Genomic DNA, 27,451 nt, shown 5'->3' on the forward strand with positions numbered 1-27,451 from the left:
ACCCTGGGTTTAAATCTCTGCTCTAGGACTTTCTTGCTCTGTGACATGGGCATGTCATCAACACTCTCTTGTACCTCATTTTTCTCATCTGTAATACTGGGATAATAACATACCTACCTCACTGGGTTATTGTGAGGATTCTTAAGTTTAATACACAAAAACACTGAGAACAGTACCTGGCAGACAGTGTAAGTCCTCACTAGTTAATACTATTCCTTTCGGGCTGATTCATTTTAGAGACTACGTGCCATGTCACCATTACACAAACTGGTAAGTTCAATCACTGAAGGACCCAAAATGATCATCAATATTAGTCAATGGGTTTATAATAATATATACAAGAGTCACACCACAGACCACAAAAAGTTGGATTTATTGTTTATGACAACTACATAGTAACTTTTAGTTTGTTCATGTTCCTAACATCACAAATCCGAAAATAAAATTTTGCTTCTCAATTTAACCATACACTCTAAAAAGTGATCAGCTTGTTTTTAAAAAAATTAGTCATCATCTATAGAATATCTTTAAAATCCTTGCATGCAAGGCATTAGCTGTATCTTTACAAATCTCTCTGCAGAAAATGAAAAAGAATCAGGCATACAAATTTCAATTTGTTCTCCATTTTTAAAACACTACCCTTTGTTTCGTTTCAAAGATTTTCAGCTACTCATTCAAAAATATTCTGAAGCTCGACTGTCCAATTTCAGACTGAGTGAAGGAACGAACTAAGCATTAGCCTCTTCCTGACTGAACCTGAGCAGGAACTCGATTAGAGTCCGCGTGGGCCTCCCAGTCATGCCCTTCCTCAGGTACGGGACCTCATCCTTGTTGGTCATCACACCAGCTATGTCTAAATGAGCCCAGATGGAATGAGTCACAAATTCTTTCAGGAAGGCTGCAGCTGTACAGGCTCCCGCAGACCTAAAATGAAGGGCAAAGATCATGATTTAACCCCATGAAATATGAACTGAAAATTTTGTTAAGATCCTACATTTTTGTGAAGAAAGTTCTATGACTACAACCAAAAAAGTCAAGCTTAGGAGACCTAGTAAAGAAGCTAACCCAGAATCCCTTTCTGAATACATATTTTCAGATACAGCTTTCAACAGTAAAGGGTAAATTCTAGATCCCTTTTTCCCATGGTAATGAATTCACGTATTTTCCATGTCCTTTCCTTACCCTTTGTTTAGGAAGAACTTTAGATTTGTAAAAATGCAAAATGCTGATAGCCAGTTGAGGAAATACCTTAAAAATTAAAGACATTAGAAAGCTTGCAAGCACTACCTGTCATCAAAGCAAAATTAGCTCTTTTATAAGGGGAAATACAGCAGGTAACAGCTACTCTGGCCACCAATGAAAATTTGAGTATGTACATTTGGCTTCTTTTCCATACCTGTATTTTCCAATGTTATTAACATCAGCAAGTTGACAATCTACAACTTGTTTTGTATAATGTTCAAAGAGAGGCATCCTCCAGACCCGGTCGCCTGTTTCAACGCTGGCCTAGAGGAGAGAAAGGTATGAGAGTTGGAAGACTGGATGAAGTAGGTTCTGGGTAAATTTGTGGTACAGACATGCTTGATGAACCAAGGAAAGAGCTATTCTAATACGCTACTCTAAAACATGAAACTATAAAACAGGTTCAAAGAATTAATTAGAAAGATTTAAGAATTATAAAGGAAACCAGGGATACTGTGAAGCAGTTCTACAAATCCCTACGGCATGTGCTAAAACCATCCAGCTAATGTTACTTGATACTTTTTCTGAGCCCAACAGAAGCATTTCTGATTTTGATTTCCCATGGAGATCTGCCTACAGGAAACCAAATATAAGTATGTAATCTACTTTGCATGCCTGGGTCTCAGGTGAACTTAATAAATGGGTGTTCTGCCTTACATCAGGCTTTGTGGGTTGGATTACGGTGAAATGGTCTCTGTGAGGCTAGTCACCTGGGTGTGCTGGTGAGACACATGCCCGGAACTGCATCACCAAGGACCAGATCTGGCAACAGGGTGCCCTCCTTCATTCACATCATCACTTACCCATTCATTCATTCATTATTTCCTGAGCTTCTACTAAGTACCCCCCAGGAGTTGGGGATTGCAAAACATTTTAAGATACGAGCCATCAAAGGGCCCCAGGCTAGTTAGAGAAACAAACAGAAACAGACTGTTTTAATACACTGAGGTAAGAAGTCAAAGATAAGGCGTTCACATTTCTCAAATGTGAAAAATCAGGAAGTAGCAACATAAGCAGTTATTCTGAGACACGGAAGTAAATATCAGACGAATCGGCCAAGGGCTGAAAGAGGTCGCCTCCAGGGAAGCAGCTGAGGAGGTGCTTGTGGACTGCTGACTGGGGGTTTTAAACAATGTTTACGCACATGTAACTTTGATTTTTTAAAAAAGCTTAAACTTAGAAAACAAAAGCAACCCCACAAACAACAATGTTGTGGATGCCATGACAGAGCGGGACTGTGGGTGTATAGGGGCCTTGTCCAGCCTGGAAGGGAACTGAGGGAGTGTCACAGAGCCTGGCTGGGGGTGGGGGACCTTCACAAATGACCAGAGGAGGGGGAAGTGGTTATGGGTGAAAAACAAGTTCACTACCTTAGCTCAGCCCAAGAATGTCTGCAAGAATGTAAGTAAACACTATGTTCCCCACTGGCACATAGCAGGCTCCCGGTAATTAGTAGTTGAACGAATGAATGATTTAGAATGAGGCACGACACAGAGCTGTCTAGTAGCCGGGAGGGGAGACACAGCCTGGAGCTCAGGACAGGGGCAGGGAGTGGTCAGCAGAAAGGTGCTGTCGAAGCCATGGAAACAGAGGAGGTTCCCCTTCTGAGGACCACCATCAACAAAACGGCAGGCCAAGGAAAAAGGTAACAAAGGAGACAGAACCAGAACAGTCAGAGAAGAGGAGGGAACGTGAAGAGACTATTACTGCAGAAGCTGAGGGAGGAGCCTCACCACGAGGGCAGAGTCCCATTCTGCTCTGAGCAGGCTAGTACTTCAGGCAAAGAGGTGAGTGAGGGCTCGGGGTGGGAACGGGCTGGCGAGGGACTCTAGAACTAGAGCCCGACGGTGACAGGACATGGAGGGATGGCACAGAGCCGGGCAGTCAGAAGACGTCCTTACACTGCATGCCGCGCACCCAGGGCCAGCTCAACCTACAAGGCTTGTCGCCTTGACTCAATGCACAGAGCTGGCCTCATAACCTTTCCTACCTCAGGGATTCTAAACTACGGCCATGTTAGCTCTGAGTCATTCTACATCCTTCTAAGGCCACTGGAGGAGAGGGGAAGGTGGTATCACACCCACAATTTAGGATCATTTACAGAAAACTCAAAGCAAACGGAAATGAGTTTACTCCGGTGTTTATTTTCAATTCAAAGGTACACTCCCAGCATAAAAATCACTTTAACACAGGGGGTGAAGAAACATATTATTCTAAGGCTGTTGCTGTTGTGTGCCGTCAAGTCAATCCTGACTCACAGTGACGCTACAGGACAGAGCAGAACTGCCCCACAGGGTTTCCTAGGCTGAGATCTACGTGAGCAGACTGCCAGATCTTTTCTCTCGTGGAGCCACTGGTGGGTTTGAACCTCCAACCTTTCGGTTAGGAGTGGAGCGTTTAATCATTGCATTACCAGTACTAGAATAATTATCATCCCTGTAATTTATATATCTTTATATCACTCCTACCTCAAATAGTTTGGTCCACAGCCAGGTTGAATTGGTAAAGACGCCCGTGGCACCAGACCCCAGAGCTATGTCCATGGCACCTGTAAGACACACCTCAGGTTAACACTCAGTCTCTTTAGGCAAAACAGGTTCCTCTGCTGCTCAGCCCAACACCCAACACCTTAGCCTTAACCCTACTTAGAAATGTCACTCTCGTTTTCAAAAATAAATAAGCTTAGAAGTCCTTGTTGTTAGTTAGTTACCGTGGAATCAATTCTGACTCATGGTGACCCCATCATGTGTGGAGAGTACAACTGCTCCACAGGGTTTTCAAGGCTGTGACCTTTTGGAAGCAGATGGCCAGGCCTGTCTTCTGAGGCACCTCTGGGTGGGTTTGGACTGCCAACCTCTTGGCTAGTAGTCAGGTGCTTAACCTTTTGTGTCACTCAGAGGAATCCTCACTATATGCATTTAATATCTCTGTATGTTTCTCAAGCTAAAATTCACCTTCAATTATTAGGAAAAATGCAAAAGAAAATAGTAACAAATATGACCAACGATCTTACCCAGAGGTAACCACTACATATTGTCGTTTTTCCTTCCAGGCTTCTATACTTTTTTTAAAAAATGTAATTAAAACCATCCTGTATGTGTCCAAGCATGTGTCCTTCCTTTTAAGCTTTAGTGAGCATTGATTCCTCTTTTGCAAACAAAAGTTCAAAAATACTTTCAATGATTTTAAATTAGTCCATTGGCTAGGGGTATCAATTTACTACTGGGCATTTAGGAATCTCCAATTTTTCAGTATTTTTAACCACATCTCAGTAAGTATCTGCTACAAGACTTTGACAACTTTTTTCTAAGCCTGTGTCTCCTGTATCTCATCTGTTTTGTTTCACCTTCATTTCTGTCTCCAGCCAAAGGTGGGTCTCACTGCTGACTTTTTCTTTTAAAATTAACATTAACATTTTTAAAAATCCTTTGTTTTCATATAAAAATCTAGATTTGCAGGGTCTCTTGCGTACATTAGCTGCACAGCAGCAATTAGGGACAGCAGCTTAGTGCTGCCTTCTTCAGATTTGGTGTAAGCTCACAGCAGTTTCATCTGTTATTTGCCTGGCTCCATCCGTAAGCTTTGGGGGAGGAAACATAAGTGATTCCTAGCCATATACCTAGGGCCTAGTGCACTGCCTGATACGCAGCAGCTCAGTAAGTGTGAAAGAACAAAGCAAAACCCACTATCATCCAGGCATTCACAAGGAACAGCAGAGGAGACAAACCACTGGCCACCAATCAGTATGAAATGAGAGCAGGGACACCACTCTAGTTTGGGGAAATGCTAGTTTCACAAGATGGCAGTTGCTATCTGTAACACAAAGTCTATCCAGGTTGCTCCTTAGTCATGAACTGTGGCTTTGCATGAAACTGCTCGTTAGCGTCTCTCTAAGGGTAATTAAAACTTGAAGATACCACTACATACACTGTTTTGTATACTTCGTAATTTTAACAATACATACAACTTCCCCAGACCCTGACATTTCCCTGCAGTTGGAGTCATTAGAGGGTGTGTGGCCTCTATGTACGAACCCCTGTGGCTGTATGTTTGTGGACAAGCGTGTGCAGACATCTCTAACTTAAGAACTGACACTTGGCTCTGTGTCTTCATTCTGTTCAATCTCCTCCGTCACACAGCACCACCATGATTGCCACCAAGTCCTTCCAGGGAAGGGACCTTTTCAGGATCAGACAGCTTGTGCCACAAGGGTGTCATTGGATGGTATGTTTTTTACAAGAAATTACAGATAATGTACGTTAATTATTAGTTCATAGTGAGAAACTGCAAACATCTGACTGTTTAAGACAAGTCACGATTCTGAAGCATGCCCCACTTGTAAAAACCTGGGCTTCTGAGTGACCTGAGGGCAATCAGGTCTGTTTAGGGCACTGACTCCTCCAAGTCTTGTCCCTCTTTACTTCCCAGTTAGCTCTCCATTACACCCACTTCTCTCCATCATGGTTGCTACCACCATCTCCCAGAGGGACTATGGTCACAGCCCTTTGTAAAAAAAAACTATTGTGGAAGATTTCAAATATACACAGAAGCAAAGAGAATAACATAATAAACCTCCATGAACCGAACACCCAACATCAAACATTATCAACTCATGGCCAAACTGGTTTCACCCACAATCCATGCCCAAATGATTATGTTGAAGCCAATATTACATTATACTGAGAAATAATAATATTCATCTTTAGACACACCCACACCCACAAAGAGTAAACAACCACCGCTGTGTACTAGTTTAACTGACCTGTCCAAACCTAGGGCCTTTTTCCAGCCCATTCTCTACACTGCAGGCCCAGGGGGCCTTTTCAAGGTGCAGTCATGGTCATATCCTCCCATGCTTAACTAACCCTATTCAACAGCTTCCTGCTGCTCTTGGCTCCAGACAAAAGTCCTTAACACAGCTGGCTGCCTGGCGCCAACCTCCAACCTCGCCTGCACCCTGCCCAGCCATGGGGTGCTCCTTTCAGGCCCCCATTCACCCACCATCCCCATGTCCCCCACCAGGAGCCTTGCACAGGTGTGCCCCTGCTGAGACACTCTTCCTTCCCTTCTCCACTTCCTTAATTCCTACTCCTCCTAGTCGCAGCTTCAGCAGTGCTTCTCAGACAAGTATGCCCTGACCACCCCGACTACACAGGCCCACACGAACTCCTCTCAACTCACCTCACTGTACCTGTCAGCTGCAGCTTTAAATCGGCAGGTGTGATTACCTGATTACTGCCACTCTCTCCGCTATGGGGCCTCACCGGGGCAGGCCTACATCTGCGCTGACCCACGTCTGGGTCTCCAGCTGTTAGCACAATCCCTGACGCACAACAGGAGCTAAACACACACTGGTTTTGTCCACGATCACTCACTCGGTGCCTTCTATGTACCAAAACCAAACCCGCTGCCACTGAGTCTATTCCGACTCATAGCAACCCTACAGGGCAGAGTAGAACTGGCCCATAGGGTTTCCAAGGAGCAGCTGGTGGATCTGAACTGCTGACCTTTCATTTGGCAGCCCAGCTCTTAACCACTGTGCTACCAGGGCACCCTACTATATACCAGATACCAAAAACAAAACCTATAACCTATTGCTGTCAAGTCGGATCTAACTCAGCTATCCCATGTGTTACAGAGTAGAACTGCTCCAGAGGGTTTTCTTGGCTATAATCTTTATGGAAGTAGACTTCCAGGCCTTTCTTCCATGGTGCCACTGGGTCAGTTCAAACTACCAACCTTTAGGTTAGTGGTTGAGTGCAAACGGTTTGCACCACCCAGGGACTTTAGATACCATGACAGGTCCGGGTTATTCAATGCCTATATCCCATCCATGTGATTAGGGGCAGGGTGAGGGGTGGGGGGGAATCTGAGTTACACAGATGCACTGATTAATACTTCAGAAAGATATACCCTTTTCAAGTCAGTGGGTTTTCACATACTTACTCGCTTGTCCTCAAAACATTCCTAGGAGGGAAGAGCTATTAACACCCTAGATCTTGCATCAGTTTTTAAATTTTTCACAGAAAAGATGAACACTACCTCAAACAAAATTGTGGCATCTTCTCTTAAAAGAACAGAAACCGACAAACATAAATATTTAATGTGAGCCCACTGGGAGCATAACTGTGAGGTAATTTCACTATTAAAAAAAAAAAAACCCACTGCTATTGAGTCAATTCCAACTCATAGTGACCCTATAACCCACTGTTGTCAAGTCGATTCTGACTCATAGCAACCCTACAGGACAGAGTAGAACTGCCCCATAGGGTTTCCAAGGAGTGCCTGGTGGAGATGAACTGCTGACCTTTTGGGTAGCAGCCATTGCTCTCAACCACTATGCCATCAGGGTTCCCAGCGACCCTATAGACTTTAAAAGATTATTTTCTATATACTTCTAGAACTATTACCAGCACAGGTTTCAGATTTACCACTAGCAGAGGCATGCTTTGCACTTTCACTTACAAGGCACATCTGGAGCCCTAATTAAGGTGGTGATCATTACCAGAACTGGTCATAGTCCCACAGAGGCATCCAAAGCTCCAAGGAAAGTAATGATGTCACCACACTTGACTCATCCTAAATTACAACCACATATTAAGAAAATGAAGAGAGGGGCTGTTACTGAATGGCCATCCCTAGGCGTGCCACCGCCCTTGCAGTCTGGGCACAGCTTGCCTTTAAGGGACAGTGACCTCTGTTCAGTGTCTGCTAGGGCCAGGGGTTCCGCCTGCAACCTCTCCTTTATGTGTACGGCAACCCACCCTGTCAATTAGATGTGGTTACACCCTTTTTACACATGAGACAGCTGAAGCCTTGTCAAAATTACATGCTGTTAGGTGGGCAGAAGAAGTTTTAAATTCAGTCCTCCATCTTTAAAGATGTGTACTGCCTCCTGCCAAGAGCTGTTGAGGCTGGAACGGTTCTTATTCCCCCCTTTGAGTCCCAGCCCCTGGACCTCAGAGGAGCTAGTCAGACCCGGGGGAGCTGAAGTGAGCTGACCAACAGCCTTCGGCCAGGGCACTGGCTGGCCAATCGCAAGGCTCACCCATCATGCTGCCCTTGGTTAAGAAGCCAACTTCCTCCCTATACCTTTGGACTGCAAAAACAGGAACTTTTAACAGAAGGGGCTGGTAAGCCTCTAACAAACAGTATTTCCAAAGTGTTAATTATAAAAACTATTTTTAACTTGTAGAACTTGGACGTTTGTCTCCTGTGGCTCCTCATGTACAGGAAGAGGGCTCCACTACCCACCTCTCAAGGGCTCAGCTTTGCACCCCGACCCCAACCCAGCACTCTCATTCAGCTTCAGGTGTTTGTTGAACTGAACGAGGAGACAGAAAATCACGAAAAAGCTATTGCTGCTGTTGCCAGCTGCCATGGAGTTGGCCCCTGACTCACGGCAACCCCATGCACAACACAACCAAAGGCTGCCCAGTCCTGCACCATCCCCATGATCAGTTGCAGATTACATGGTTGTGATCCATAGGGCTTCCACTGGCTGATTTTTGGAAGTAGCTTGCCAGGCCTTTCTTCCTAGTCTGTTTTAGTCTGTAAGTTCTGCTGGAACCTACCCAGCATCCTAACAACATGCAAGGCTCCACTGAATGACGGGAGGCTGCTCAAGAGGAACACAGGCTGGGAACCAGACTTGGGTAAACTGGCTTAAGGAAGAGGACTCTGGCAACAAAGAAACCTGCAGATTATCGTTAGACCCATATAAAAGGGAAAAGTGAAAAGATCTCTGCTGAAGTAAAAGCTCACATGACCAGGGCAAGAATTAAAAGCAAAGGAGAAAAAAATGATCTGAATTTTAACCTCAAAAGAGGCAGAGACAGAATGAATTCACGGAGATGTGTTGGGAGAAAGATTACGAATGCTGGGTTTTTGGAGTAGGGCCGGTTCTGTCTGTCATCCCTTTAGGAACGTATCCAGGACCCACCGAGCTGGTGTTCATCGAGCGCCTGCCATATACAGGTGCTGCACTAAAGGCGCTTTCTGAAATGTCCTTCCTGTCTTCAAAACTTTCCAAGTATGATGCTTGGAGTCCCTGGGTGGCACAAATGGTTAATGTGCTTGGCTGCTACCCAGAAGTGCCTCGGAAAAAAGGCCTGGTGATTTGCTTCCAAAAAAATCAGCCACTGAAAACCCTATGGAGCACGTTCCTACTCTGACATGCACGGGGTCTCCAGGAGTCGGAGTTGACAGCAACTAATTTACTGATGCTCGTGGGGTTAAGTAAGTTGCCCAAGGATGACCAAGCAGTAAGTGGCACAGCTGGGAGTCCCACCTGGGTCGACCTTAAAGCTATGACTTCCACTCCCCACGACACTGTGCTGCCTCTGCCGAGTGAGAGCTCACATCCCCCAAAACGTTATTTTTCCCTTTATAACATCAAGTATAAAAAGCGCAGAGAAGTCAGTGGGCACCAAAGACGTTATGATCATTACAGAGAAATTACTGAGGTGTAGGACTTATCACTCATCTCTTCAGATCTGAGTCTATGCTAATCAAAACAGAAAATATCTCTTCATGCCATTTTTAGAAGCCTCCCTGGATAAACTGATCTGACTCCCTTGTTATTTCTTTTTTAAAAGTGCAGTTTCAGGAATGTTTTAAAACAGCAAACCTAATGTTCAAAACATCCGACAAGTGCAAAACAATCCCTTTGGTAAAATACCTTTCAATGCAAATACAAAGAGCCAAGTTTTAGCAAAATAATGCCCTGGGTACGATCTGTGCACTCAAAGTAATAAATAAAACTTTCTTCAAACAAAAGCAGGAAAAGCGTGCTGTGTGACCTGTTAAGGTGGCGGCATTGATGATGAGCTTTGGATTAAAGGTGTGGGCGTAGCAGAGCGCGTCGGCCAGTATGAGCCTCCCCTCGGCATCAGTGTTATCGACCTGCCAAGAAGAGGATCAAAAAGGGGACGGTAACACAAGTGATTGGTATCAAAAGCAGTACCTAGAGCACTACATACCCATACCCGAGAAAGAAACCCGTTGCTCTCGAGTTGACTCCACCTCACACGACTCCATGCGACAGAGCAGAACTGCCCCACAGCATCTTCTAGGCTGTGACCTTTCCAAGAGCAGATCGCCAGGTCTTTCTTCTGCAGAGCCGCTGAGCGGGTTTGAAGGGCCAACTTTCTGGTCAGCAGCTGAGTGCTTAACCATTTGTACCACTAGGGCTCCCCATAACAATGTTCAACTTAAAAGTGCATAAAAAAAAAAAGCCAGCGTGGTATTTGTCATTAAGTATTAAAAACGTACTTGTATTCAGTTCAGATTAATAGGAAAATACCTAATCTGAAAAGTGATTATAATTTAATAATCCCTGTAACCAGAGCTAATACCTGCAAAAGTCACCTTAACGCTGGTGACTTTGGAAGCTGGAATAAATAGAAAATGTCTATTTTACCAACAAGTTTGTAACAAGAAAGGGAAACATTTAAAGCTTTCTGAAAACAAACAGACTAGAGAGTTTAAGTTATAGCCAAAAGGCAGCCAGGAGTCTCCCTACGGGGGGACTCCTGCAAGTACAGGGACCCTTTCTAATTCCATCCCCTTCTTTTTCAGAGGTCAAATCACTATGGGTGGCCTATGCACGCAGGCATGTATATGCCACAAGGGAAGAACCACTGCCATACCCCCGAGAGTCCTGAGTCCGTGATGTAAGGCAGGGTTTTCCATAGGACAACAAAGATGGGAACAGTTAATATGGCACACGTATATGCAGAAAACAGCCCACACTTTTACTGCTTTGCCATGCTCTGCAGGGCTGGCTGAAAAGTCACAATAACGTGTAAGAAGAGACACACGCAGTAAGTGGGAGGAAGAAGGCGGCAGGAAGAACGTTAACATTCCCATAAGGAAATACATTTGACTTTGCATGAAAAACCACTAAACAAAAAAGACACCACCTCCCCTAACACGCAGCCCAGCTGGTGCTCTGCACCCATTCAAGGTGTGTTCATGTGGTGACCATAGGATTCTAGGAACGCTAAATGGGAAGCGCTCTATGTCTTCCACTTACAAACCTGTATGGTCTTTCCATTCTTGGCTCGAACAACATCTCCTGGCTTGTTGGCCTTACCACTGGGCATATTTTCACAAAGAGGGGCCAAACCTATTGGGAAAGAATATATGAAGGAAAATAAAACGTGTTGGGTCTAAATATGCCCCCCCGGGACAGAAGGACTCCATGAACCATCAGAAGTATGCCGGACACAGATGCCACCTAACCAAGTGATCAGATTTACTACCACCAATGACAGCCAGCATGAGGTGCAGCGGCACCTGGAGTATACACCACCTTGCAGCACTCTCACCAAAGTCTAACCTGATTTTAATCCTGAGGAGACAATCAAATCCAAATGCTGAAACATCACAAGACAAACCTGGACCCTTCAAAAACTGGCAATGTCATAGGGGAAAAAAGGAAGGCAGGAATACGGCTCTAGATGAGAGAAAACTAACGAGACCTGAAAACAAGATGCAACGTGTGTTCCTGACTGGCTCCTAGATTTAAAACAAATAAATATGTGTGTGTGTTTGTGTGTATAAAATGGGTATTCCGTAGACACTGGGAAAATGTGAACTGAATTATTCCATCCATCCTTGGAGTGATACTGGTATTGTCATTACACAGACTCTCCTTGTCCTTATGGGCTGAAGGTATTTAGTGGGTGACATGTCTGCAACTTAATTTCAAAGAGCTTAGGGAAAAGAAAAAAAAAAAAAAGACTGATGTTAAAAAAGGAAGGGGGAGTGTGACAGTTAATTTTACATGTCAACTTAGCTAGGCTATGGCTCCCCATGGTTTGGCCACTCGCTGGTCTAGCTTTTGTTCTGTAGGGCAATGCAATGACCTTCCATAGCGCAATCGAATGTAATGCAATTAATCCGTCAGTTGAAAAGGGAGTTTCCTTAGGGTGTGTTCTGCCTCCTGAATATGAACAGGTAGTTTCCTTAGGGTGTGTTCTGCCTCCTGACTATGAACAGGTATTTTAGCAGAACTCTTTCTCTTTACTCTGCACTGTTACCATCACCTGACCTGTGGATCTTGGGACACAAGCCTGCAAAGACTCCCGCCTGCCCCCGACCTATGGATTTGGGGCTTGCAGCCCCCACAATCGCATAAGCCAAGTCCTTGAAGTAAACCTCTCTATGTACATATAGAGCTCACTGGTTCTGTTTCTCTAGAGAAGCCTAAGGGGGCATGTGAGACAGACCTGGAGGCCAATCTACCTTCCTTATGTGGTGGATGTGACACTGGGCACGTGGTTTAACCTGAGCACCCCACCTCCTCCAAAACACGGGGATCAGCGATGCTGTAGCCTCCCAGCCCCGTCTGGCATCCCATGTTACAAAAAGCGCTGTGCGCTGGGTGTGTGTTCCATCCCAGGCACTTTCTGTGCCTCATGCCAGTTAATCAGCCACAACCTGAAGAGGCAACCACTAACGGAGCCAGCAATGCCCCTCCACCCAGACTACCGAGCATCTTCCACTGCAGTAAAGCACACACCTGACATTAAGTACCCTGGCTGCTAACCACTTTTCCTAGAAGTAAAACAAGGTCAGCTCTAGTTACGGCCCACTGGATTAAAACAACTCACATTTGTTTCAGTTCTACCATTTCACTGGACTCCAGAAGCTCTCCAGCACACACTCCCTGGCCCTACTTACCTATGATATTAATGGGCAAGTTCAGCTTTGCAGCAGACACGATGGCTGAGCATATAGTCGCAGCTCCTCCCATGTCAGCCCTCATGAGATCCATGTTTGCAGAAGCCTTGATGGAGATACCACCACTATGGGGGGGGGGAGGGGGGACATGCATAATTAATAGCCAAGATGGCCAAAATCACTTCCTAAAAAGAATATATAAATTGAGATTACCACACAAAAGCACCACCTACCTGGCAAAGAAAATGTAAAATTCTAAAGTTAGAATCTGAATTATTTCAACATTTCAAAAAATGATGTAGTCTCATAAAAGACACAAAATCATTCCAGAAATATAGACTCGTTCCTTGGCTCTTTTTATTTCTACCTAAATAAAATGTAAACAGTGCTACTGGTAACACTACTAACCATGCGTTTTTACGCAAATAACGTGCGCATTCTATGTTTTTTTGCCAACTGCACCTAACCGGCCCCTCAGGTATTTTTGTATGTGTGCTATGCTCACATGTAAAAAAATCAGCATAGTGCACTACAAAAATACCTTGCAGGAGGAGGGCACAGTTGGCAAAAAGACATAGAACACATGCATTATTTGCACTGTACGGTACATCCATCACAAAATCAATGCTGCTCCAATTCCTTCTCTGTCATTAACTCCTGACGTCCCGTATAAACTGCCTTTCCAGCAAACTGTGATTCGATCATATTATTAGCACACCTGAAGGTCATGAACTGTTAAGAAAGCCAACAAGCTCATAAAAGACTGGGTGCATTCTCTCAAACTCACAGAATAATGGAGGCAGAATATTTCCCTCCAACACCTGGGCAAAGTATCACATAACCTGACGATGCCAAAATGCAACTTGAATCAGAGACAAGGAATCAGGCACAAGGAATATACTGACCCAAAGTCTCACAGATAGTACGGAAACATCAGCGCTGAATAGATTTTAATTAGCAAGAAACACACAACTACTTCCTCCAAATGGGCTTCTATAACTAGTGGCTTTTCTGCTTCCAGCTTGTAAGGGTCCAGAAGAGCTTGCTTTACAGGCCAGGCATGAGCCAGGAGCTTTGACTTTTGAGTTCAAGTTGATATCTGCTGCTAACTTGCCCTGCTGATTCTTCAGAGAGATTTCTATCCCCTACTCTGAAGTTGGATTTCCTTAGAAACCAGGTCCTATTTCTCACTTACCTCAGGAGCATCTGAGAATTAGATGGTAGTCATTTACAGCTAGAATTAAAGATTATTCACTGGCTCGAAATAAGAAAAGGAACACACTCGTGATCCAAGAAGCCCATGGACAACCCCTGGGGGTAAAGGGAGCATGCTTGTGCATATCAAGTTTCCTGGATCCACTGGCCACATCTACCTCAAGGCTTTTTCTGGGAGTTCTGCTCTGTCTGCAGGACTCCAGGTCTGAAGTAACCACCAGCCAAAGATCAGCAGTTCTCTTTGCTCTCCTTTTAAATGTCTCTCGAATCCATTCATTTCTTTTCTACTGCATCCAACCTATTTGAAATTACCAGCAACTTTCATTTGGATGTTTGCCACCATGACCTTATAGGTCTCCTTACCACTCCATTTCATTATCCCCAAAGCTACCAGTTTTCCAAAAAAAATAGAAAAAAGAGATCTCAATTAAAATCCCAGCAAGCTTTTTTTTTTTTTTTGTAGAAAATGACCAGCAATTTCCAAAATTTATGTGAAAACGCAAAACACCTAGCCAAAAATTTTTTTTAAAAAGTAATGTTGGAGGACGCCTACTTCTTGATTTCCAGACTTACAGTAATCAAGGTACTTGGTTACAAGATACTTGTGAAAGGTTGTGAGTCCAGACACAGACCCACAGTTCTTTGGTAAAGTGATCTTCAACAAAGGTGCCAAGGTGGTTCAACAGGGAAAGGGTAGTCTTTTTAATAAATAGTGCTGAAACAAATCAATAGCCACATAGGGGAAAAAAAAGTAACCTCAATCCTCTTCTCACACCATACACAAAAATTCGAAATGAATCACAGCCTTAAAAGGTAGAACTATAAGACTTCTGGAAGAAAGCACAGACCGTGCCACAGGCAACACTTTCCAAGAACAAGAAAAGCATGAACTATAAAGTCAAAAATTCATAAATTATACTTTATCAGAATTAGTAACTTCTGGTCTTAAAAAGACACCACTAAAAAAATTAAAAGACAAGCCACAGACCGGGAAAAAATATTTGCGACATATGCATCTGACAAGAACTTGTATCTAGAAGATAAAAAAGCAACTCAGTAAGGCAAATACATCAATAAAGAGGAACAAAAGATAAACAGACACTTAACTGAAGAAATTATATCAACGACTAATAATCACATTAAAATAACACTCAACACCACTGATTATTAGGGAACGCAAATTAAAACCTCAAAGAGATACCACTACACACACAGGAATGGTTAGAAAGACTGACAGTATCAAATATTGAACAACTAGAACCCTTAGACGTTGATGATGGGAATGCAAAATGGGATAAACAATTCCAAAAACTTGGACAAATCTCAACGACGTTATACTGAGAGAAGTGTACGATGGAAAGATAACATGATTTTAAAGACAGTCCTGAATCTGACTTCCAACTCCATTAACTATGGGACCTTAACAAAGTTATTTAACCTCTTTGAGTCATGGTTCCTCTACCTGTAGAATGTCCATAAAACCTACCTACCTACTTTACTAGAGTAGTAGGCGCACTAATATACATAAAATGCCTAGTGTCTCTGACACACAGAAGGAATTTTAAGTGGGAGCTTAATACATGGAAGTAGAAGATATGACCGAACGACCATGCTTCTGAAGCACCCATTAAGACAAATGCAAAGTACTCACCAAAAGACAAAGCGCAAACACTATAAAGAAGTACCTGTCAAAGGTAATACCCTTCCCGACGAACACCAGTGGGGGTTCACACGCATCAGGGCTGCCCTTGTAGTGGATTTCCAAGAAGACTGGAGGCTCGTCAGATCCTTTGGCCACACTTAGGAATGATCCCATTGCCTGTTCCTCAATCCAAGACTTGGGTCTGTGAGGTGGGAATGAGGAAAAAAAGGTCAATGTATTCTGTCATCTTTATTTCAAAATAACAGAGAAAGCCCATCCATGCGTAAAACAGCGTAATAACATACAGCCTCTTAAAATATAAACACGCGCTAAGGCTTTCTGTATATTCCTGGGCAAGTCACTCAATTCTGAGCCTGATTCCTCAACTATCAAATGAGGTCAATAACAACCCCCATTAAAAGATTATCTACAGAATTACTAAGAGAATTCATGAATGGTACACCTAATTCATTGGCAGGCAAGAGTACATAAAAATAAGAGAATATAGGCGATCAATAATTATTACTTAGTTTTTTCAAACCTACTCATCTATTTCCAAAGTTTTAACTTACAGCTGAGGTTCGCAAGGTTCTAAGACTGTGAAGGGTATTTAAAGATAATTAAGGGATCCATTGCTTTATTTTTGGTATTTCTAAAAACAAAAACAAAAATAAACAAAGCTACAGTCCACTGTCTCTGCCAAGATACCCTATTTCTTTGCTTTTAGCTAGAATTCGCTCTTCAGTGTGGTCACGTTTCTCCTGGTTTCCAGAGCAGTGAGAGATGTTTTTGACAGAAGCAGGGAGACTGCTTTGCTATTACTTAATAACCACAGGATCAGTAAGGTAACCCAAGGACAGTCCTTAGTGCTAACCAGAAAGCTGATACCCTGTTGCCATTCCTTCTAGGCTAGGGATACAAAAGGGCTTTGTATTGATTTCTGGCCACAGTAACTAGGCCAAGGGGACAGCCTACACTCCCACAGACAGACCAACCAGTGACACCCAGATCCAAGGAGCACCCCTGCGCTTGCCCATCCATTTGTTCTAACTATTAAACGGGGGACCGCATCATGGCAAGGTGGCCACCAAACTTCAAGAGAGAACAGAATATAAAAATGGGAGGCATAACTATAAAAACTCACTTCAAACAAAGCCAGCCTGTATAACATGAGTGCTTCTTAATCACAAACTCGGTACCTCGATGTTTTATTACAGTCCTGTCCTTCTGGAACGACCATCTACCTATACTTTGATTTTTAGCCACCTACGCTGGAGGGGTTTGGGAGGCGATGTCTCGGTTTAAAGATTTATACCCTGCCTGCCAGGCCTGCCTCGTCTCTGGCAGAACCTTTCTTCCTGCTCCTGCTCAGCCACAGGCCTTGCAGTTTTCAAAGGGACCACTGCACACGTACTTCTTCACCTGCAACACCGAGCTCCTCACTCTCCGTCAGCTAAACTTCTACGCAGCCTTGGAGACTCTGCTGAGGCCCATCTTCTCTGCAGGCCTTTTTGCCTCCTCCCTGACCCTCGCTGCCTCTGCTCCAGGAGCACCTTGGTGTGCCCCGCTCACTGCCCAGTCCTTCCTATGGGATCCTGAGTTCTTTGAGGACAAGGACCACCGTCATTCATCTTTGTCCACTGCCAGATTCCCAGGCAGTCAGTGCCCTCACCGATGCAGGAGAGCACAGCCACTGTCTGCTGCTACAAAGCCGCTGCAGCTTCTCCTCCAGTACAACAAGGAAACTTCTCTGCCAAGATGCCCTGGTGGAGGCTGAACACTGCTACCGATTAAAAATGTATGAACCATTCTAGAAATTTGATCAAGCTCCTAATACTGTGTTTCCTGTAGATTACAAATCTTCTTTGCCCTAGATGATAGCGGTTTTCCTAAAAGGTGTGAACTCCAACCACAATGAGGTACAGAAGAATTCTTTCAAACAGAAGTTCCCTTGAGAAATGACCTTGATAGTGGAGAATTCTTTGGGTAAAGCAAATAAACTGTCAATTTATTTTAATCATAAATCCCCAAATGCTCAGACTTGGCTTGTTAAAGGGTTGTGGGGAGATTCCAAGAGGGTAATGGAACTTGGAGAGACAGGCTTTTTTGGTCCAACAGCCTAGGCACCCTCGACATCACCTCAGGAGTGCCTGGGACACCAATTCTGGTATCTAGCAAAGGTAGTCTACAAGACGAAATTTCCATTCCATTTCCATACAAGGCGTGCTATGATTTTCACTTACGTCAAAAAAAAAAGGTAGTAAGAATTTGCCAAATTAAAACACAATATGCAAGTTCCTCAAAAACCTAAACATAGTTATAATTTGACCCAGCAATTCTACTCCTAGGTATGTACCCAAGAGAAATGAAAACATATGTCCACATAAAAACTTGTACATGAAATGTTCATTACAGCATTATTCATACACCCAAAAGGTAAAAACAACACAAGCGTCCATCAATTGATAAGTAGATAAATGAAAGGTGGTCTATCTGTACAATATTACTCCACCATAAAAAATGAAGGACTGATAGATGCTACGTGGATGAACCTTGAAAACATGAGGCAGAATGAAAGAAGCCGGGCACAAAAGACCACACATTGTATGATTCCATTCGTATGAAAGGTGCAGAACTGGCAACTCTTGTAGAGACAGAAATGAGCCCAAGTGGCACAATGGTCAACTGCTGAGCTGCTAACCGAAAGGCTGGCAGTTCAAATCCACCCAGCAGTTCTGCAGGAGAAAGACCAGGCAATCTGCTCCCATAAAAATTACAGCCAAGAAAATCCTATAGGACAGCTCTCCTCTGTCACATGGGGTCACTGTGAGTTGAAATCAACTTCATGGCACCCAACAGCAAAGAGAGAGAGAGAAAGCAGGTAAGTGGAGCTTAGGGCTGGGAAGTGATATGTAAAGGGCATGGAGTTTTTTTCTGGGGTGATGAGTATGTTCTAAAATTGGTTGTGATGATGGCTGCACAGCTCTGTGAACATACTAAAAACTACCGAAGTGTACACTTTACATGGGTGAATTGTATGGTATTGGCTCATATCTTAATAAAGCAGTTTACACACACACACACACACACACATAGTGTGACGTCATGGTACTCTCTCAAAGACAAGGAGAGATACGATGGAAAAGATCTCAACGAAGCCCTGATCCCAGCTTGTGTGTGGTCCCTGGCAAGTCATCTCACCATTCTGGTCTCAAATTATACCTCTGAAGAAGGTGCAAGCTGGATTTCAGGATCTCTAAGAGTTCTTTGGAGCCCTGGTGACACAGTGGTTAAGAGCTCAGCTGCCAAACAAAATGTAGGTAGTTGGAATCTACTAGCTGCTCCTTGGAAACTTTATGGGGCAGTTCTAATCTGTCCTTAGGGACACTATGGATTTGAACTGACTTGACGGCAACGGGTTTGGTTTTATGGTTTAAGGCTCCTTCTGGCTGTAACATTGTGAGCCTGCAACCCAACTCTCACTTACCTGACGTAGACCTCTGTTTTACTATTAGCATCTTTGAGATTCTTCTCAATAATTTCGGCAAATCTGGTAGGCGTCATCTCATTGGCTGGAGTCTCCATCAAGTGGCGTGCCAAGTTCTGCCCGGAAGCAAACTGGACTCCTTTCTGCCAGGCCTCCTGGTCCCCACTGACAAGAGAAAGCACAGAGCCACTGTCAAATAATCTCTCAAGAGAACTGACCCCTCCACAGCAATGAGCACCTCTTGCTTTATAAAAACAAGAGGAACATCACAATGAGAAAAGATTAATGCGCTGGAACTGGGCCCGTTCTTTATGATCTGACCAGGGCAGGAGACAGTGTGGTGCAAAGAACTGGAAAACCTGACTCCCAACAAGCCACGCTGGAGGGGAGCCGGTCAAGCATTTCACTTTCGAACACTCATCTGTTTAAAAAAGGGGTTGGACTGAGGGTTCCCTGGAAGCTCTAAAGCCTACCCCATATACTGATGGAAGCGGCTTCCCCAGAAAGGCCCCTTCTCCTTCATTGCACCAGGAAGGGGCTGACTGTAGACGAGCTACTGCAACAGTTCTTTTGTAGAGCTGAAAGCCCTTCTGCTCTCTTTTTGCCCGAGGCAGGGCTCTGAACGCCAGCCCACCAGAGAGCAAGGATCGGCCTTATTAGAGCAACGATGCGGGCAGGTGTTTCACTGTGCTGGCCCCTCCGGGACCCAACAGGAATTAACATGGGCAGCACAGAAAAGGGTAAAATCACAGCTAGTACTTCACAGGGTTTTTCACATGCCTCACACGGGACATGCTTTAGCTCTCAAAAATCATAAAAACCCTACTCAATAGATAAAAAAAAAGTTGCACAAAGAGATTTCGGTCACTTAACCAACGTTCCTTGGGGGGTAAGTAGTGGAGCCAAGATTCAAACCAGGGCTAGCTGGCGGCGAAGTTCTCATTCATAACCACTGGCTCTGCCAAGAGCCCCCTCTGCGCTGCCACTGCACCACCTACTGTAGGTCACACACTGTCTACTCCTGAGACGAGGGACCTTGTCTTCCAGAACACAGAGCAGGGTACTCAATAAATCTGCTAAAAGACAAGTCTCCCCAGCTCAACCACGAGGGCAAGGACCACTGTCTTCATCCATCTCTAGCATTCAGCAAAGCGCCAGTAAATGCTGATCACATGGAAACTGTCTGGGCTGCAACCTGCTGGGACCTGTCATCTAGTTCTCGCCACCTTAGGTAAGAGCCAACTTGTTTACGGTTTTCTAGTAATGAGAAATCATGGAGGAATCTAAGGAGTCACAGGGAAACATGCGCATGACGAAAGCCAGGAGCAGAACTTGGGGAGAGCCAACATACTCTCACGTGGCTAAGACAGAATCGGAGGCCAGAGACAAGCTGTGCAGCGATGGCCAACAGTGAAGAGCAGGTACCATGTTTTTCACAAATAATACGCCCACGTAACGAGCGCATGCGCACACACGCACACAACACCTGTAACGTGCCTAGGAAAACAACGGGCGAGGGGGTTGCACAATTGGCCCCCAAAAAGTATAACACGCATGGTATTTGTGTACAAATACAGTAGTTCATATCCAAAAAGCTACATTATCAGAATGTCAGGGAAGACAACCCTGATCTTGGTTTCTTCCCGTCACCTTCCATGGAGCTGTGCTGACACCATCATCTTCTTTTTCTGCTTCAGCTCATCATATTCGTAGAGACCAAGAACAGCTCCTTCAGCAGCAGCCTGGGCATCTCCACAGGGGTCCACCTCCACAAAAGGAATCTCCAGGTCTTGAACCTGTCTGCAGCCCGCTTCAAGAGGACAGAGGAACGACAGAACTGAAGTCAGTCAGATGACTAGAGCAGCAGCACACAGAGGCAGGAGTGGTGCTTGGAGAAAACCACAGGTCTCAGGTTCAAACCCCAGCTCCGACCCTTGACCATTCTGAGCATCTATTTCCTTGCCTATAAAATGAGGAAGTTGACTACACCCCACAAGTTGTGGTGAGGATGGACTGACAGATAAAATGACTAGTACAGCTTTGTCGTCAGAGTAGGCCCTCAGTAAGTGGCCACTATTATTAGCTACTTCTGAAACGCTATGATTTCTTGATGAAGCTTCCCACTCACTAAGACCTTGCTAGATTTAAAATGACAGAGAAATGACGACACTGAAGTTTTATCTAAGGAACTGAGCAAGGTCATTATTAACACAGCATTTCATTAAAATCAGGTCAGCAAAACCTCTCAAATAAAAACTACAGTATGATCACTTGAACTTTGGAAGTAAATTAATAAGCATTTGTGACATACACTGGGCCAAAGATCAACCAAGCTAATTATCACTGCTTCAGCAATGCTTTTCAAAGCTTCTTTTAAACAGACCCACCACATCAAAGGCCTCTTCCTGCTGCTCGATTCTGCCCTCACTCAACTGCATCTTTCACACGTAACCCACCCACGTGGCAAAATGGATGGGCCTTTTGTAATGAGCTATAAACAGGCACCCTACACTTTGCTTCCATTGTCCCTGATATGTAAAATATGATGACTCCATGGAATTTAGAAGTTGGGCAACACCAGGGTTGTGGTTGTTGTAAGGTGCTGTTGAATTGGTTCTGACTCACAGCAACCCTACGTACAACAGAACAAAATACTGCCCCATCCTGCGCCAGCCTCACAATCGTTGCTATGCTTGAGCCCACTGTTGCAGCCACTGTGTCAATCTATCTCATTGAAGGCCTTCCTCTTTTTTACTGACCCTCTACAAAAAGGAAAAACTTCACATACCATAACTTTCTAGTAACATACAGTTCTAAGGCCAGTATTGCAAGAATGAATGCTAGTGAAACCTTCAAATACGAGCTGTAGAAACATTAAATATGACAATCCTGTAAGCTAACCTTCTGTATCTCTTGAAAGGCCAAGTATACTCAAGAAGGGAATTCAGCATCTGTTGAGTTATTTCTGTGTGCATGTGACAGGGAGGATGATGGTAAGAGGACAGTGAGAGGGAAGAGATCAAGTGTGGATCCTTAAGAACCTGTATCAATATTAAAGTAAAAAACAAACTCACCTGCAACAGCAGCTCTGATGTTTTCTTTGCCTTCGTGCCAGTTTTCCTGGTCATTGACTCCAGCTGCCTTTTTGCCGAGGCCGACAATCACCACGCTGGGGTAGTCCTGTTCCACAAACACACAAAACCAACCACTTTATTTCTTCTAAGCCTTCATTTCCAGAAAGTACCCCAAAGGGGATGCTACTTGTGGAGAGACTTACTGAGTTCCCACATGAATACTTTAGCCTCAGCTAAACTTCTGATGAAATCTGTTTCTTTTCAGCCCTTGTGTCTTGGTAAAATTCTATACCCTGTGTGCCTGAAAGGTAGAATGAGGACAATCCTACAAACAACTGTACTAAGTAAGATGCAAACTGAGCAAAGAAGGCCTTCAGACTGAGGAATACCTGCAATGCAGTACTTTTGGACAGCACAGAAAACTCTATGGGGCAGTTCTACTCTGTCACGAGGTCACTATGAGTAGAATCAACTTCACGGCACCCAACAGCAACAACAGAGAAACAGAAAGCAGGAAAGTGGTGCCCATGGCTGGGAAGTGATATGTAAAGGGCATGGAGTTTCTTTCTGCGGTGAGAAGCATGTTCTAAAATTCTGGTGATGGCTGCACAACTCTGTGAACATACTAAAATCCACTGAAGTGTACACTTTACATGGGTGAATTGTATGGTATTGAATCATATCTCAATAAGGCTGTTTATAAACACACACACACACCCAGAAAACCCAGTATACACACACACCCACACACACAATATATTGCGTGACATAATGGCACTCGATGCTTAACACCAGGATGAAGCTATACAATTCAATAGAGAATGTTCAGCATGACCACGAGGCCACAGCACTTGGCATATCGTAGGCGCCCACTGAGGGTGTCAGATGAACGTCGTCATACCTGATGCAGACCGTGAAAAGTTCGTGTTTTGCCTGCCTTCAGAGGGGGTCCAGATCTAAAACAAGAGAGAAGAGTTGTTTTAAAAATTAGTTTGCTCTGCTCACTGGGGAAATAACACATTCATGCCTCTGACGTTATCACAATAGGGTGCTAACTGCTTTCTGTGGATTTTCTTTATTTACATTTTTATCAAATGTTCTCAGGCCAGATTTCTCAGATGCAGCCCTCATAATCTAGCTTAAAAACTGTTTAGCAAACTTCCAGATTAGATTTCATACAAACTTATATCAAAACAGCAATGCAAGGCAGTGCCACAGATGGGTAATGTGTTACCCATCACAACTGACTGCAAAGGCATCCGAGCACCAGATGACTGGCCAGACTAAACGAATCTTTAAACCTTCCTAATAAAGGACAAGCCAGTTGAAAAAAAGATAAACAAGTTGCCGTCAACTAGAAATTTAGCATTTGTTGAGATCAATTAGGAGCCCTGGCAGCACAGTGGTTAAGAGTTCAGCTGCTAACTGAAAGGTCTGCGGTTCGAACCCACTAGCCACTGCACAGGAAGAAAGACGTGGCAGTCTGTTTCCGTAAAGGTTAACAGCCTTGGAAACCCTAGGGGCCAGTTCTACTCTGTCCTATAGGGTCACTATGAGTTGGAACTGACTCAACAGCAGTGGGTTTGGTTTTGGTTTTTTAGCGTCTCCTCCCTGTATCCTTGATAGTCTAGGTGTATTTCACATTAGTCAGTGGCCTTTGTGAACTCCCTAGGTACGCAAAGGAATCCATCAATTTATTAAAAGTGTCAATTTAATGTCATGTGAGACTGTCACTACGTCAATTGCTTTGAGAAGCAAAACTGAGCAGCAGTGGCACCATGAAATGTCTTTTTCGGGGGGCACAGAGCTCTCATTTCCTGCTCTCACCCGATGTGTGTGTACATAGCTGGGCCAGACTTCAGTGTCCAAATTGCATGTAGTCACAACTGCTCATGCTGACACTTCCAGTTCTGCCAAATGTGGCCTGCAGTTCAGAAGGGCTTGGAAACGCAAACGTTTCAGTACGTTTTCTAAACCTGACTAAGAGTGGCCAGAATCTCAAGACCCACTCAGGATTGCTGAATTAAATTCTATATCCTAACCACATACCCGGGTGATTCGCTTGCACATCAGAATTTGAGAAGCCCCTGAAATTTAAGACATGCAATGAAAGGATCCCGTAGGCTGCTATCAGCTATTCTAGGGACGCTGCTGTCTCCCACAATGAAGGGAAATTAGAGGTAGGAAGGTTGGTAGGAGGTAGCCAGAAAGGGTCAGAGTGGGGAGAAATGAACTTGAGCCAGGAGAGTGGGCTGAGGAAATCTGGTGCTTTCCACATCTTTCAGTCAGTCCTTCACAATAGGTTTGTGATTTTTTGTTGGAAGAGGTCTGACTTCCCAGAATTGTAGACCCGATCATACTGAAACACAAAGACCCAAAACTCATTCCAGTGGCAAAGACTTTCACTTTCACCGAGAAGTTACTGGCAGGGTATTGACTTGCATTTTATCTACTCACAATAAAGCAGAGAAAAACACTTCTTTCTGACTTTGGGGTGGGGACACATTTTAAGAACTGGCATCCACTGTTTAAACACTTACATGGTCAAAAGTTCTCTCAGCTTTCCAGACACTGATTTATCAAAACTCTCTCCCGCACTTGTAAACTGTGGCACATCTTCTTCTTTTCCTTTGGAATAGATTCCTAAAACAAGGCCCTGAAAACAGCCGGAAAGGATGAACAGAATTAGAGTAGATCCCTTAGAGGGTCTCGGCAGTCCCCACACTGCCGGAGAGCACGTAATTCCACCAAAACAGTGTTACCCGTCAAGGACAGAAGAACAAAACTTAAAAGAAGCAGGTGCTGGGCAGTCAGCTACTCAAGCGTTTCAAATTCCTGTCAAAGTAAGACTGTGATTACTACCTATCCAGGTCTTGTTCTGGGACTTTGTGGTCACTCCCAGGAAACCAAAGGATTTCACAACAAAAGGGCTTTACTTTCAAATTAAGAAGAGCAAAATATGTTTTAAGAAAATAAATCGATTTGTAACCAAGTTAATCTGTTGCTGTCGAGTCAATTCTGACTCATAGCGATCCCACAAGACAGAGTAGAACTGCCCTGTAGAGTTTCTAAGGAGCATCTGGTGGATTCCCACTGTCAACCTTGTGGTCAGCAGATGTAGCTCTTAACTACTGCGCCACCAGTGTTTCCATAACCAAGTTAACCAAAAAAAAAAAAAACCACCACCATCAAGCCAATTCCTTCTCATAGCGACCCTATCGGACAGAACAGAACTGCCCCATAGAGTTTCCAAGGAGTACCTGGTGGATCCGAACTGCTGACCTTTTGGTTAGCAGCCGTAGCACTTAACCACTATGCACCCGGGTTTCCAAAGTTAGAGCCTTCAAAGCCAAATCTCAGATATTCTCAGATTGGATCCCAGGGAAGCCAATGGTAGCACCTGCCATTTCTAGTGTGTATTCTGGCCAACTCACAGGCTGTGTGTGTGCAAGAGAGAGAGAAGAAAGAACAACTTCACAGAGAGGGGCAGAAGTTGAGCATTCAGCCAAGACTCAGTGGCTGACCCCTAACTTCTCCTTCACAAGCCCCAGGCCCCAAACATCTGAAATATAAGGAAGTGAACCTAGTACTCACTATTTGCCTTTTGGAAACCAATGACTTCAAAAATGTTTTATTTTGCCTTATGGCAACTCTGTAAGGCAGGAAGAAACCGCAGTTATAGTCCCAACTGACAGATAACGAAACTGAAACCTAACCTGACATATTAGCCTCCTTGGGGTAGGACAGAGTAAGATTTTACCCAGATGTCTCCCCTCACAGACCTTTGTCTTTCCACGAAATCACACTGGTACTTAGATCAACCAGGGTTCTTTCTGTCTTCTCTACAAAAAAATAGTCTTCCAGTGCACTGGCAACTTTTCCAGGTTCGAACTCCCCTAAAACTGCTCATTCCTCAGGATTCCAAAGAACCAACTGGAGAACAGAACATGACTGTTACCTGGGTGAGTCGTTTCACAGTTTTGTAAACAGCACTGAACAGGTGTCTGGTCACCTGTGATAGCCTAAGCTCAAGCCCTATCTAGAACATTCCTCACCAGTCATTTCTTTCGGGTCCTGAAGCCTGACTCCCAACCCTGTGCTCTGTCCCACTGAAGCAATTTGCCATTCCCTAATTAGTGACTCTGTTCATAACCTGGAAACCCTGGTGGCATAGGAGTTAATAGCTTGGCTGTTAACCAAAAGGTCAGCAGTTCAAATCCACCAGACGCTCCTTGAAAACTCTGTGAAGACAGTTCTACTGTCCTACAGGGTCGCTATGACCCGGAATCGACTCGACGGCAACGGGTTCATAATTTCTGGGGCATCAATTAGGTGAGGGATGCTATTCTTCCGGAAGACACTCCCCTTTTCATTTCACATAGTGGTGGGTCTCTTTGTAAAAGCCCTTTTCCCTACAAAGGCATGATTTTTCTCTAGAAACCCTTCCAGGCTCTTTGCTCCCCTGAGGACTCGTTTTCCCGGCCTTCTCCCCTTCAGCGAGGGCATGGGGCTGTGTCGAGCCCACCGTGCTCCAGGCGAACTTGCTACCTTAGAAGAAACCTCACCTTGCCAAATTGGGGGTTCCTCCCAGCTGAGGGGGGTACAAGATGGCTCCGGCCTTTCTTGGGTAACTGCGAGGACTAAACGACAGAATGAAACGAGCACAGACCAGAGGGAGAGGTCGGTGACTGGGGGCTGTAGTGATCCTTCTCTCCTACCCAGCGAGTTCGAATCCTGGCGCCCTTCGAAGCACGAGAAGGAGGGAGCGCACCCTCGGAGAAGAGCCAGCTGGGAATCCCCGGGGAGATCCCCGCCACAGCCGCGCCCGGCCGGGGAGGCAACTTTCCCTTTTAACCGATTTTGCACCTTGGTGCAGGAGCCCGGGCCCCGCGCCCTCGACCCGCCCCGAGTCCCGGCGCCGGCGGGCAGGGCTCCCCGCGCGGTACCGGAGCGAGCCGCCGCCTCTCACCTTCGTCATCTCTGCGGCGGAGAAGCTCCGGTTCCAGAAACGCTGCACGCTCAGACGCCGAGCAGCAACTCGCCCGACAGCCGGAAGAGGCAGCAAGAACATCTTCGCTCGGCCCCTCGCACCGCCCTCCAGCG

At 44.7% G+C, this 27,451-nt stretch overlaps 1 protein-coding gene across 1 annotated transcript; it reads right to left on the bottom strand.

Moving 5' to 3' along the window:
* Positions 1–344: 344 nt before the first annotated feature.
* Positions 345–27,451, bottom strand: LAP3 (leucine aminopeptidase 3). The gene is made up of 13 exons (XM_003411282.4): positions 27,318–27,451; positions 24,889–25,004; positions 23,250–23,304; positions 22,349–22,454; positions 20,925–21,084; positions 19,275–19,439; positions 15,831–15,989; positions 12,931–13,055; positions 11,283–11,371; positions 10,044–10,146; positions 3,711–3,790; positions 1,397–1,506; positions 345–924 (listed from the first exon to the last, which is right to left on the bottom strand). Exons 1-13 carry the CDS (start codon positions 27,417–27,419, stop codon positions 729–731), a joined length of 1,566 nt encoding a protein of 521 aa, XP_003411330.1. The 5' UTR covers positions 27,420–27,451; the 3' UTR covers positions 345–728.

This window comes from Loxodonta africana, chromosome 5, assembly GCF_030014295.1.
Source record: "Loxodonta africana isolate mLoxAfr1 chromosome 5, mLoxAfr1.hap2, whole genome shotgun sequence".
NCBI classification, from domain to species: Eukaryota; Metazoa; Chordata; class Mammalia; order Proboscidea; family Elephantidae; genus Loxodonta; species Loxodonta africana.

Bases quoted from the DNA above. Each gene is read 5' to 3' on its own strand.
- LAP3 (XM_003411282.4), bottom strand. From the start codon at position 27,419: ATGTTCTTGCTGCCTCTTCCGGCTGTCGGGCGAGTTGCTGCTCGGCGT. The intron at 22,455-23,249 runs GTATGACGACGT...TTTGTGGAACAG, and splicing joins CTTTTCACGGTCTGCATCAG to GACTACCCCAGCGTGGTGAT. The intron at 11,372-12,930 runs GTAAGTAGGGCC...CTTTCCCAATAG, and splicing joins CTTGCCCATTAATATCATAG to GTTTGGCCCCTCTTTGTGAA.